The 14,619-nt window shown below is 35.2% G+C and overlaps 2 protein-coding genes across 2 annotated transcripts; one reads left to right on the top strand and one right to left on the bottom strand.

The window, feature by feature from the left end:
• Positions 1-2,129: 2,129 nt before the first annotated feature.
• Positions 2,130-3,226, bottom strand: LOC111400422. Its single transcript, XM_023027842.1, has 4 exons — positions 3,182-3,226; positions 2,723-2,773; positions 2,449-2,492; positions 2,130-2,403 (listed from the first exon to the last, which is right to left on the bottom strand). The coding sequence occupies exons 1-4, from the start codon at positions 3,224-3,226 to the stop codon at positions 2,130-2,132; spliced, it is 414 nt and encodes a 137-aa protein (XP_022883610.1).
• A 6,187-nt stretch (positions 3,227-9,413) lies between these two features.
• Positions 9,414-10,196, top strand: LOC111400423 (NDR1/HIN1-like protein 6). Its single transcript, XM_023027843.1, has one exon. The coding sequence runs from the start codon at positions 9,414-9,416 to the stop codon at positions 10,194-10,196; it is 783 nt and encodes a 260-aa protein (XP_022883611.1).
• Positions 10,197-14,619: the final 4,423 nt, after the last annotated feature.

The following is a 14,619-nucleotide window of genomic DNA, read 5'->3' on the forward strand; positions in this document are numbered from 1 at the left end:
ACCTAAATGTGTCCTTCATGTTCAAATAGCACATGGATGCATGCTTCTACTATATTCGCCAGGTAGCAAGATTTGGGAAAGTAAAGTTTAGAGCTACAACGATGGACTATTGGTTCCAGAACAAGATAAAAGATATATTTCCCACTTTCCAAAAAGACCCTCAAGTTCTGTTGTCGGAGAGTAGCTTGATTAAGGCTGCCACAGGTCACCTAATATCCCTAAGCACATCTTGGGCCTATGTAGACTATGTGTTCATGCCACTCCTGCCCACGAACAAAGCTCACTGGATGCTAGGTCTGGTAGAATTTAGAAGTCATACTTTGATGCTGTTCAATTCTGCTGGAAAAACTTATCGTGATTGGAAGGTGCTGGAAGGTATTGAGTCTTATGTGAAGGTATTGCCTGCTCTTATGAAACCGTTGGAAATTTCGAAAAAAGACCCCGATTACAATGAATCTGAATGCAAGCAAATGAAGGTGACCATTGACAGTAGCCTGCCTCAGTAGACGAATGGGTAAGTATGTGACCAACTACAGCAGTATAACTTGTAAATTAATTAATTCATAACATACTATATTGTGTTCTTTTACAGTCATGACTGCGGGGTGTTCGTGATATTGTATGCATTGTATATCCTCCGTGATGGCAGATGTGCTATTCCCTATCAGTTCGATGCTGCAAAATGTAGACTTGATATCGCCTCACTACTCTACAAACACCGGGAACCTTAGGTGAAGAAGACGAGGTAGGCTTTTAAAGGGGAGGAGATTGTAATAAAATGACAAATATAAAAACATTTGTAAATGAGTTTTTTGCTTCAGTTGGTAGCCTTTTATATTTCTTTCAAGCAGTGGAGGTGTTTGTACTCAATACTATCATGTGGATGTGAATATGCTTTTGCAATACATGGGTGCCCCAACCTTCAGTTGTTAATATGTTGTTGCTTGGATACACAATTGTGCTTTTAGTCACAAATTTATTTTGCAATGCTGTGTGTAAATAACAGGTCAAATATCAACAGTGCCAGGTCACAAATTTAATATTCCATTTGGTCGGAGTTTCACTTTGACATGACACGTGTCAATAACAAGTCACATATCATATGCATAGCAGGTCACGGATTTAGCACTCATAACATATGATGTAAAGATCAGGTCACAGGTCTTATTGTACATCGGAAATTAGGTCACAGTACCAGGTCCCAGATTTAGTATTGCTTTTGATCGGAGTTTCAGTTTGACATGACATATGTAAATAACAGGTCACATATCATATGCATAGCAGATCACATATTTAGCACTCATAACATATCATGCCAAGATCAGCTCACAGGACTATTTGTGACCGAAAATTAGGTCACAGTACCAAGTCACAGATTTAGTATTGCTTTTGGTCGGAGTTTCAGTTTGACATGAAATATGTCAATAACAAGTCACATAGCATATGCGTAGCAGATCATAGATTTAGCACTCTTAACATTTCATGCCAAGATCAGGTCACAGGTCTAATTGTACACTGAAAATTAGGTCATAGTTCATGGTATGTTGTAGTTCTACTTTTGGTCACGTGGTTTCAATTTTTGTCACAGTTGTAGTCTGTCATGCCATTTGTAAATAATAGGTCATGTACCTGGCCAATGATTTGGTTGTGCTTTTGGTCACAGTTTTAGTTTGCCATGACATATGTCAAAAACAGGTCACATATCAATTAAAATAGCATGCCAAGATTGGTCACAGTTCATCTTATTTATGAAATCTGTGAATGGACATATATTTGTTTTCCAACACGTTTAGGTCACAATTCATGCCTTTAAGTGAATTAATGGTCACAACTCAAATATATTGCTGTGTATGGAATATATAATCATAAATTTACACAACTCTACGTTAAACTGAATAAAAAGTGCAGATGTATTTAGCATTTATTACCTTACTATTTAAACATCATTTGTCAATTGATCAATTGAAACACATTTCTACATGTCGATATGCTAATGACAATTCAAGAATGCGATCTAACTTTGATAAATCTTCATCATGTATTGACTTCCTATCAGCCATTCTTACTTAATGGGACCAAACTTGAGCATCTCCTGCGGTTGTGACCATGTGCACAACAACGTCTACATCTTACTTTTGGTTTCCCTTCCAAGATGATCTCTTCCTCTTCTCAGTAGGTCTTCCAGAACTCCGCTTCTGGTTAGAAGCTAAAATAATTTGGAATTCTACTTCATCGAGCACTCTCCATTCGTCTGAATTTCCAACAGGATATACCAAACTTTCGTAAGCATTTACATATGCATCCTTTCTGTAATAATAAGAACAGTAAGAATATGCATCCCTTTTCGTATATGCGATTACAACCAATGTATGTGGACAAGACATCAGATCGACCTGCAGTATCCTGCAAGTGCATGTATGTTAATCAATGTCAACAACAAATGTGGACCTTTCATTGTTTACAGAGAACACTGTTTGGTTGGAAGGAGATACCTGTGAGAGTGTAGTAGCACCAATGGTATGTGTCAGTTTAAAGTCAAAAAAGAATATGTCACAGACATTCATATTTCAGTGCACAATGGTATGTTCAGGTCACAAGACTTCATACTCAGGTCACAGGTTTAGCATTAGCATACAAATTATATGGCACCACAAACAAAGTACATAGCGTCACATATGTAAATTGCTGGTCATATGCAATTAATATTTGGACACATAATCACATACGTACATTCCATGTCATAGGCACCTATGATATAATCACATGCATATTTCTGTTTAGTCCACATACACAAACTTCAGGATACATAAGAAAGTTACCCTAAAGTTCCTTAGTTCTAAACTCATTCTCCTCATGACGTTCTCGAACTTGCTAGCCAACATCGTGAAAGTTCCATGCGCTTTGTCTCTATGTTTACAGAACCAATTTTGTACTGTTTGTCGCAATGACTCCAGCAAGAATACAATGGGGTAATTATTAGCTGCCTTTGTGATCGGGTTTACTGATTCTATAATGTTTGATGTCATTGTAGAGTATCTGTTTGCCGGCATATGTATTCGTGACCACTTTTTAGGGCTTACTTCATCTTGCCAAAATATATCGTAGTATGAGAATAGTATAAAAGGATATATGTGACCACTTCACTGCATGTGACAATGGAGTGCTGTAGTCAGTACAGTACCAGGTAATCACGAATCTTATCATTCATTGCGTCTAGTTGTTGCATGTTGTATTCAAATTCTTCTAATGTGTAAGTGCGGACAGCCAAATTGAAAGCCTGCGTAATATTTTGCCCCGATTTCCCATAATATGATTTTAGATTCTATAGCAAATGGCACGAGCAGATACCATGGCAACTTCCCGAATACACTTGTTCTATTGCTTTCTTTATACTGTCATGACGGTCCGATATAAAACACAATCATTCTTTGTACCCATATGCATTCTTCAGTTTCTCCAAAAACCATCTCCAAGATTTGTCATTCTTATTATCCCCTACTCTAAAAGCAAGAACAAATATGCCATTATTTGCATCCTGTGTACATGCTGTGAATAGGGTACCTCCGTAATGACCATTCAAATAAGTACCGTCAACGACAATTACGGGCCTACAATGTTGCCACCCCCGTATTGATGCACCGAGTCCATAAAACAATACTTGAACCTATTGTAACTATCGACCTCTAACTCTGTGACCGTACCAGGATTTCTTTGTCGAACCATGTAGAAGATGCTTGGTATCCTACCGAATGATTCCGTTAGATCACCCCTAATCATCTTCAATGTTTGTTCACGGGATCTCCAAGCTTTTGAGTAATTCCAATATACTCCAAAAGTATGTAGCATATCATTGCATATGCCCTTTGGTGTGTATATGGTGCCAGTCGATGTGTACTTGTACTTGATGCTAGATAACACAACTGCAGCTGATACTTGTCTGTGTGACCCAACACAACATTTGATGCACATGTGTGACTACCAATCTTTCGAATCTTAAATTGATTCGTTTTACCCCATTTTGATGATCAGTATATCCAAGTACATCCTTCCTGAGAACACCTGACCACATGTTCTTTCTTGTCGGATCGTTCAACCATAAACTCAAAAATGTTTCGTATGGCAAAAAAGGATGGCTCAATTTTAAAATATCCTTATCACGGAAAATCCTTCCTTTTTTGACCTCAATAGCATCTGCTATAGAAACAATCGTGACTTCAAATGTGACCTACATGTTTACTTGATGCTTTGCAGATTTCTGTGGCCACATCCTGCAATGTATAAAGCTCTCTATTACGATAAGCATTATCTGTGACCATGTCAGATGGGTACTTTATTGCTGCATCAATTATGTCAATGATTAATGGGTATTTAGCGGGATCACGATCGACTTCTTTCAGCAGAATGTATGCAAGCACGTTGCTGTTATTTTTTATCCTGATTGCAGGCAAATTATCATTGAGTATATATTTCAATGATACTGCTATCTTGGTCGGATCCAAACTGAACTCTGACATAATCGTGTTTACAAGGTTTATATAATTGCATCCACGGTCTACCAACGTCAACGGTGACTGAGATCCATGCAACAAACATACGTGCAAGTATACCATTTCTGCAAAATTGAACTTCAAATCCTCACATTCTCGATGGTTAATTTAATACTGTGCATACAGTTTTATATAAGAATTTATGTAATAACATGAAGTCACACATGACACTCAAAAAAGCAGGTCACATTTGGCGACACACAGGTCACATCTCATGAACAAAATTGGTTTCAGTCTCTTCTCGAATTCGCTCACACGTTCACGTATGTGACATGCGTACGGATACTGTTGTGTCGAGTGGTCATATTTTGGTCAAATATCGGAATAGGTCACACACGGGTATGATCAGTGCAAATATAACATATCTTGCAGATAATCGAAAACAAATGGAGGTCACATTTTTTTCACAGAGGTCACATTTAATCGTCCATAATGAATCCTCTGTTTCTTCGTCTTCCAGTGTTAATCAGAAAGGTCACATACGCTGTTCACATCTTATGTTTGATGTTGTTACAATCTGGCACATTTGTTTTAGTGGTCACAGACATCCACAATCGATGCTATACTTGTCTAAGACTGGTTACACTCAATTAAGTCACATATCATGCATGTTGTTCATGTCCCACTGCACAATATTATTGAATTTGAGACATATGTGGCCACGATAGATACGGTCACTGGAAATTTGCGTATAGAAGAAATTCGGACCTTATCTAATGATGCTAAATGTGAAAAACTAGCAGTGCAATAATCGGACCAATACCTGGATTGATTTCTGTTATGCGAAAACGTCAATTTCTCCAAGCCGATTCCAAATATGTGACACAAAAATATTAATTGATTGATTTCACTTTTGTTCTCTCTCTAATTTACAACAGTTATTAATTTATTGTTGTAATTATAAAATTCATACACAAATCACGTTTTTCTTTTAACAGTGGAAACATCTAAGTCATTCAAGAGTCCACTTCGTAAGTAGGACCAAAATCCTGAAACAAAGGAAAAATGGAAAAAAGAGGGAGAAAAATCTGAGTCAGTCGGTTTAGTGAAATTTCATTAAATTGTTTAATAATCTTGATTCAAATTTAATCTATAAATAGCTGACTCACCTAACTTGAATTTATCGATAATTAATAATTTGAAGTTTTGCTAGTAAAATTAATGGGACCACATAATTGGTCCCCAAATTTTGAAAAAATGACTAAATATACTCATTATCTTTAAATATAGCCCCATAAACCCCCCAATGATTGAGAAAATAGGTATGATTTGTCTCTATTGACAAAATTTGTCCAATTTGACCACTATGGCCGTGTACAATTACAAAATTTGCACGCCCTTTAGATAAAAATAAAAAGAAGAGAAATCAACAAAATGCAAAAATAAAGAAAAACTTGCGAGAAACCTCCAAACCTTTTCAAAAAGAATAAATAGACTCCACTTATAAAAAAGAAAATAATTTATTAAAAAAAGGAAAAAAATGGGTAAAACTCTTCTCCAACCAATCCCAACTCCTCCCCACCACCATTTTCTAATCCCCACGCACCTTCGCCTTGGTGGAACAAGTACAAATCCAACCATCACAATCACTCTTATCAATCGATGCTACCTTCAATCATCCTAAAATTGTAGCCACCATATATCGTCGTTGCCGTATTCACAAACACGAAAATCCCTCTTACCCTTTGAAACAAGCACCCCAATGCCAATTCCAACAAGGAATATTTGTTATCAGTTTGGAAGAATACAACAACACAGATACAGTTGTGTGAGCATGATTTTGACCTCCTCTGTTTCCGAAAATGGTTGTCAATCAAGAACATGTCCAACCTACAAGGCTTATGCTCCAGATGACAGTGTAAGGGAGAAATGATATATTTGGATTGCTTTATTATGAACTTGTTGTAACTATTTTTTATTTTATTAAAGACATCCATGCTTTCCTAATGAGTTTTTAGGCTCCACCAATGAAGGTGGATGCGAGTTAGGATTCCTCAACCACAAAAATGACCCCATATACATGAAAGGAGGGGAGCATATACATAGCCTCCTAAAATCAACATAGCAAAAAAATCTAAAAGTAAAAGGAAAGCAATAAATGATGAAGTACTACTTTCCATGCAATGAAAGAATAAGTATATTAAAACTAATTTATAGACTTCTAAAGTTGGAAAATCCATATCTATCAATTTGTACAAGTGCCTGAGTTTGTCGAGGAAGGTCGAGTGACCCATCCTCTTGGTAAAAACGCTGGTCCTAACCCTCAGAAGCCATTGAATTTGCAAACTGGATTCCCTCTCTGTAGATGTGGGAGATAGTGTTACAATCAATGAAGTGTTTGATTTGTTGAAGAATTCCCTGAATCGCCCATGGTCATCCATTGCTAGTAATGCAATGAATAGCCGCACTTGAGTTTACCTCAATCCCTATGTTTGTGATGCCAAGTCCTATGGTAAGAAGAAGCCCATCCAAAATAGCTCAAATCTCAGCCTATAAAGTTAGACAAGTCCCATAAGATGAAGAGGATGCCCTGATGCAGCATCTAAAAGTGATCTTGAATGATGTCCCCACCACTAGCAACTCTATCATTGACGCATTCATCAGAATTCATCTTGTGAGATACCACTAGTGGAGTACCCCACGTAACTAAAATAGTTGGTGATAGGGGAGAGAGTGTCAAAGAAATATTGAACAAGGGTGCAAGAGCCAAATCCCCTCGCTAATGTATTGATTGAGAAAGTCCCCATGTATGAAGAAAATAAATCATGCTAAAATCTCTCCAGATGATCCATCTAGGCACCATACGGATTTCCTTGTACTTCGCTTCATTTATCTCAATCCATAGAAACCAGAATACCAATAGAGGAATGATAGTGCGAATGTGTTCCTAGCGTATGTGCTGTCCAAAATATCGCCATCTCTGAAACCTATATCTGGATCCCTCACCTGACCATATGGATATTTGAAAGATGTCCCAAAAATGTTGTCATGCCTGATTAGAGATGATACTGCCTGTGAAAATATGACTAATGATCTTAATCTCAGAACAACAATGACAATGAAGAGGAACTTCTTGTAACTATGTGGGTTTAGGACACTCATCAAATGGGGAAAATGAATACAATTAAATAGACTTGTGTAGGCAAATGCCAATATCAATTTAAGTCACATTTTCTTACTAAAAATTCGTGGCTTAAAGAAAGAGAAGATGAAGGCATCAGTAAAACTTCAAGATCATATCACCACCAAAGTCAACCTCACGAGTTGCCATTTTTCCTTCATTTTTGCATTTTATTGATTTCTCTTCTTTTTCTTTTTACTCGAAGGGAGGATAATTTTGTCATTTTACATGACTGCAATGGCTGGACGAATTCTATCAATAGGGGTGAACTATGCCTATTTCCTTAACTATTGTGATGTCTGGTGTTACATTAAGGAAAAATTGCAGCCGAGGTACCAAACCTTTCGTTTATTAGCAGACTTTGTCCAAACCTTTCGTTTGTGCCAACCACAGTTCCAAACCTTTCAAAAATATGCAGCGGGAGTCCAAATGGATGGAAACCGTCCGTTTGACTGTTGTTGACCAATAAAATTAAATTTTGACCAATTTTTGACCAACTTAAAAGGGTAGAAAGGTAAATTTGACCAACTTAAAAAAATCATCTTCTTCATCATCTCACCCCCACCCACACCCACACCCACACCCACACCCAACCTAAACTAACCTGCAGAAGATGGAATCCCACCCCACCCCACTGCCCTAATCAGCCGCCCAAAACCAGCAACGGTGACACCAACTCCCGTCGACCAACCACAGCCACAGAACCAACTGCCACCACAACCATCAACCCTACACCAAAAACCCCATTCCACATTGCTTAACAGTGAGCAACCACGACCACAAGCTAGAAATAAAATAAAACAAAAAAAAAAAATATTGCCAGATTTCATGGTTGCAGAAAATTCCAATTTGAACTCCAATTCAAGATTTGAAATCAAGTGTATTTATCGATGAGATTTAAAATCAATTGGAACTCCGATTCAAGATTTTCAACTATACTTCTCGTTTGTGAGTATTATTAGAAATATTGTCAGATTTGAAGGTTGCAGAAAATTCCAATTTTCTCTGACTAACAGAATTGGAAAGAAAATTAGAGAGAATGAATTGTTATGGTTTAGAGTGGGGAGTGGGGTGTGTGGTGTATAAGAAATATGGGGGTTGATGATGTTGCTGAGAAAGAGGCGATTCCATCTTCTGTAGGTTAGTTTAGGTCGGATGGGGGTGGGTGTTGGGGTGGGGGATGAGATGAGGAAGAAGATGATTTTTAATTCTTATTTCTTCTCTCTTTTTTATTTTATTTTATTTCATTTTTATTTCTAGTTTTTTAAATTATTTTATGTATATAATAGCAAATTTATCATTTTACCCATTTTAATTTGGTCAAAATCAGTCAAAGTCCACCTTCTTTGGTCGACTAACAGTCAAACGGATGGAAACCGTCCATTTGGACCACATGTGCATATTTTTGAAAGGTTTGTGACTGTGGTTGACACAAATGAAAGGTTAGGGCAAAGTCTGCTAATAAACGAAAGGTTTGATACCTCGACTGCAATTTTCCCTTACATTAAAAGGTTTGAGGTATATTTCAGTCATTTTTAAAAGATTGGGGAACAAACATGAAATTATCCCAAAATTAAAAACCGACGGTATTTAGACATTTGTTTAGCAGTTGCTGTCGCTGCAAATTTAATCATCCACTTTATCGTCCTTTTCTCCATAGATCACCAACTCCACTGATTATATATAACCCAAACCCTAATCACACTCAGAGAGAGAGGGGAAGAGAGCTTACTTAATCACGCAATATGACAGATAGAGTGTACCCATCAGCCAAGCCGACTGCCAACGGCGGTGTCGCCGCCCCCGCCCCCGCCCCCGCCACCGCCGCAAACGGTGGCTCGAACCCAAACAAAGCTCAATTATACAACACCAACCGTCCCATGTACCGCCCTCAACCACCTCCACGGCGTCGCCACCGCCGTAGCTGCTGCTGCTCCATCTGTCTTTGCACCACCCTTGTAATTCTCATCCTCCTTCTTCTCGCCGCCATCGCTGGCGCCATTTTTTGGGTCCTCTACCGCCCACACCGCCCCTCCTTCTCAGTTTCCACCCTTCACCTCTCGAAATTCAACATCACCGACACTGCCGTCACCTCCACCTTCAACCTCACCCTCACTGCACGTAACCCTAACAAGAAAATCGTCTTCTTCTACGACTCCATCTCCGTGAAAATATTTTCCGGTGACATTACCGTCGGCGATGGATCTTTACCGGGATTTATTCAAGCTACCAAAAATATTACCACCGTTAAAACTGTACTTTCAAGTTCTTCTCCATTTCCCGATGGCACCGACGTTTCTCCATTGAAATCGAGCTTGAAGAACAAGAATTTACCACTCAAAATCAGGTTCGATACCAAAGTGAAGGTCAAAATCGGAAAATTGAAAACGAAGAAGCTCAGAATCAGGGTTGATTGTGATGGGATTAAAATTTCGATGCCCACCGGAAAATCTCCAACGACAGCAAATACTAAGGATGTGAAGTGCAAGGTTGATCCAAGATTCAAGATCATCAAATGGACTGTTTAAAAGAATTTTTTTCTTAGAGAAGGATGATCATTTTTTTTTTTTTAATTTATGAATTCGATTTTATTTACTTTTTGTTTTTGGAAATTTTTGTGGGTACATGATTTTGTAGTAGAAATTTGAACCTGTATACATACTTTTCATAATGTGTTATTTTTAGGAGTTGTCATCATTTGTTTTTATGATGCAAAGTTGATCACAAAAATTATGAATGACTTTGATTGGTCAATATTTTTTATATCATTTTTCTCAATTCATTTCTTAAGATGGAATTAGTTAAAAATTCAAACGAACCTCGTAGTAGATTTCAAGATCAGTAATCCGAAGTTTTTATACTCTTTTTAATACATGTTAAGATTAAAAGCTCAAAAAATAAAAAAGCTCGAGACAATTATTTCCAAGAAATTATACAAATAGTCCCGTAACTTCGAGAAAATGGGTGCTTTCTCATAAAGGGAGTGGTCCCGACGATCAAAAGTTTAAGTAATTTATGACTGAGATTGACATTTTGAGATTGAATATCAAGATTGAATATTATATTTATCTTTTAAAATGGGAGAATGAATTTTATAATTTTTTCTTCAAACTTGACTGTCAGTAAATTGTAGTTTATTCTTGTAATAATTATTTATATTGGATTTTGTCTTGGTGTCCGGTTTGCATGTGCATGATTGATTATAGTTTAAAGACTTATGCAAGATTAGTCGTCTAATTGCTTAATTAATATAATAAATACGGCAAGTTGACACGTTTAGAGGGTTACAGTTGGATATTTGCAATTAGTGTCTTGTATTTTTTGGATTTATCCCACTAACTCGAAAATCATTTTTTCTACGAAATATAGCCATCACAAATTTTGGACAGGATATTTTTTACCTAGGTAATAAGTAAGCCCCTGTTTGATTTCCATTCTTTGACCATAAAAATGAAAAATATAATCGTTATTCATCACATCAATTCATTATATTTGACTTTCTATCTCTTGTGTGGTCCCGTAACGACTATATTTTTCATTTTTATTCTTATAAAAATGGGTAAACAACATGTGCTGTAAATAAATTGTAAAATATTTGAATATATTTTTAACAGTCATGACATTTCGATATACACAATTAATTTACACTGATTCATAGATTGTAAAATATACCATGTGAACTAGGATTTTACTTGTTTTCGTGCACTAATTAATTAAGTCAAAAGTGCAAACAACTCATTCATGATGAAATAAAATAATATGTTAGGTGGTGGTGGAGTCTATAAAATCCAATGTTTTAAAAGCAGCTATCTCGGTAAGATAAAAGGCCTTTTTGAAAAAAAATAAAATAATAATAATAAATTATTTTATTTTATTTTATTTTTTCTAATTCTGATCTGGTTCGCTTCTCATAGATTCAGAACTTAGGGCCTATTCCATAGTGATTTTAAGAATTGATTTTTTGATCATTAGAAAAAAAGCGAGGGCCACATGTGAGAGAAAAAGTAAAAAATTATGGTTGGAATAGTGAAATAACGGTAAAAAAATCAATTTCTTGGGATGAAAAATCACTCCCAAATGGGGCCTTATTGTTTGAATTTTGATAAAAGCATTTGTATATTAACGTTTCATTTATAGAAATGATCATCCTCTCCATCCACGGTCGTTTAAAATGGCCATTAAATGGGCATGTGAACTATGTTTGCTTAATTTTCAAAAGGATAATTTTGTTTAATCACTTAAAATGGGTAAATTGCACCAGGGGTCCAAAAATTTAAGAAAAAGTGTTTGAGTGCCAATATCCTCCTCTCTCTCTCTCTCTCTCTTTTTTTTTTTTTTAATTTAATATATATATAATACCGTAAGACGTGAGAATCAAAATGAGTTAAACTTAGTGAAAAAAAAATGAAAAAACTCAATTACTTATTGGGTTAGGAGGAATTAAAAAAAAAAGATTAAAGAAAAGAGAAATTAGAATCGATTCTTGATTTTGGGTTTACAACTAGAATCAACTGATTTGATTCAATTCTAGAGGTTTCAGTTCTTTTACAAACCCCTACTCTGCAAGGGTGGGAATTGGTGGCTAATAAACCCTTTTTATTAAATCAAATTTTATTTATTTATTTTTAATTTCTCTTCTTTTTTTTTTTTTAACTTTTTAATTTTTTAAAAGAGATAATTATGCAAAGTTCCTTTTGCTATTCTTTAAGTTGGTCAGTGGGCGACTTATGAGTTAATTAACATATTTTATCCCTGAAACCATTAAGTGGATCTCGTTGCATATTATTTTAAACATTTGGGACTTTGAACAAAAATTGAAAAACTTTGAGACCCCAACACCTTTTTGAAATGTTTCTTTTCGCTCGTTTTAACAGTTTCCAATCTTCAATATCTTTCTCTAAACTTGGATCGATTTTCATGTTTGAACAAAAATTTGAGGTGAACCCGTTGCGATTTTGCTTGTTATAACAATTTCTTTATCTAACATTGTATTGTTTTTCATATTGAGTTATGCTACACAAACAGGGTTGGTGACGAAATTTGGTGACATGCTGCCATGTGTCGACCACTGATTACCATTCTCTTGCCATCAACTCTAACCAAGTATCTTTACTCTTTCATATTTCCCTACCCTACTGGTGGACCCAGTCTAATTTTGAAGTTGGGTTCTGCTATACGGACAAACCCTGTCCAAACAGGAGCACGTCCGCCCCTGTTTGGACAGGGGTCCGTCCAAGAAGATAAATCCTTTGAAGCTATTGATAGAATCACTTGACAATGTTGGTAACTCCAAATGCAATCATTATTTATGTGGTGGCTTCATGATATTCAATTAGAAAATCATTTATTTTTATCTCATAAAAATATGTTTACTTTGTTTTAAATCACTTTTCTTTTCGAGATAATATTTAATTTATAATTTTTTTAATATATCACTATCATGAATTACCATTATTTAAATAATTATTTAACGTAGGAGTATATTAAAAAAAAAAGTCAGAAAATTTTATATTTTCAACTATATTAATATGTGTAAGAATAAAAGCAAGTCTATGTCCACAGAGTGAGTACAAGATTTATAATTAGCTCGATTGATTCGTTCATATCTATTCCAAACTTATCACTCTCTTCATTACTCTACAAGTGACTAATAAGGCTATTAGTACTGGCCTAGATAAAGCCCCCCAGGGCACATTCGAGTTGGTGGAACAATCACTTCAATCTCATAAAAATATGTTTACTTTGTTTTAAATCACTTTTCTTTTCGAGATAATATTTAATTTATAATTTTTTTAATATATCACTATCATGAATTACCATTATTTAAATAATTATTTAACGTAGGAGTATATTAAAAAAAAGTCAGAAAATTTTATATTTTCAACTATATTAATATGTGTAAGAATAAAAGCAAGTCTATGTCCACAGAGTGAGTACAAGATTTATAATTAGCTCGATTGATTCGTTCATATCTATTCCAAACTTATCACTCTCTTCATTACTCTACAAGTGACTAATAAGGCTATTAGTACTGGCCTAGATAATTATGGAACCTACTAATTTATTATTTTATTTATTGAATAATAATTTAGTACCAATGATGTGATGCTACCTACGACGCCATACATCACTGATTGAACTTGTAGCTCTAATGGCTGTCATTATCCATAAATAAAAATGAGGAATGCTACGTGTCAGACGATTGTAGTAAACAGCACAAACACGGCATAAAACGCACTAGCAACATGGTATGTCTACGTTTTACATTGTGGTATTACATTAAAAACATAGCACTGGAATATTATTTGCAAATGGTCAATTTTTTAATAAGTTATATAATTTCATTGCCTACTATCAATAAAAAAAAATAAAAATCTGATAATTGAATTTAAATACTAACAAGTGGAAAATGAAAATAAATAAATAATTGAGCAATTGTTTCACGTCGATTAAGAAAGATATTTATGTTTTTGTAGATTCGGAACTTATTTGTTGAATTTGAATTTTGACGAGAGCATCTGTACATCAACGTTTCACTAATGGAAATGATCCTCTCTATCCATAGTCGTCCAAAATGGCCATAAAATGGGTGTGTGAACCATGTATGCTTAATTTTGAAGGACAATTTTGTTCAATAACTTAGCCCTTCTTTGAGCTCCATTCTTTTGAAAAAATATATTTTTCAACAGTAATTTAACATCATTTCGATTACATATTTTTCAATAAAATTATATTATATGTAAATTTAAAATTTTTCTTTATTTTTTAACCACATATTTTTTATCAATATATTACTCAAAAATTCATTCTCTTTCCCAAAATGGGGCTCAAACAATGGTATACTGTTCTTAAAACTATATCATCCGTGTCCTCAAACCTTTGTTTGGTCTTCTTTAAAATTTTAAACATTCTTTACCACACATTTACATAGTAAATTTTTTTTTTTTTTTT

This window comes from Olea europaea, chromosome 10 (genome assembly GCF_002742605.1).
Source record: "Olea europaea var. sylvestris chromosome 10, O_europaea_v1, whole genome shotgun sequence".
In the NCBI taxonomy this organism is placed as follows: domain Eukaryota; kingdom Viridiplantae; phylum Streptophyta; class Magnoliopsida; order Lamiales; family Oleaceae; genus Olea; species Olea europaea.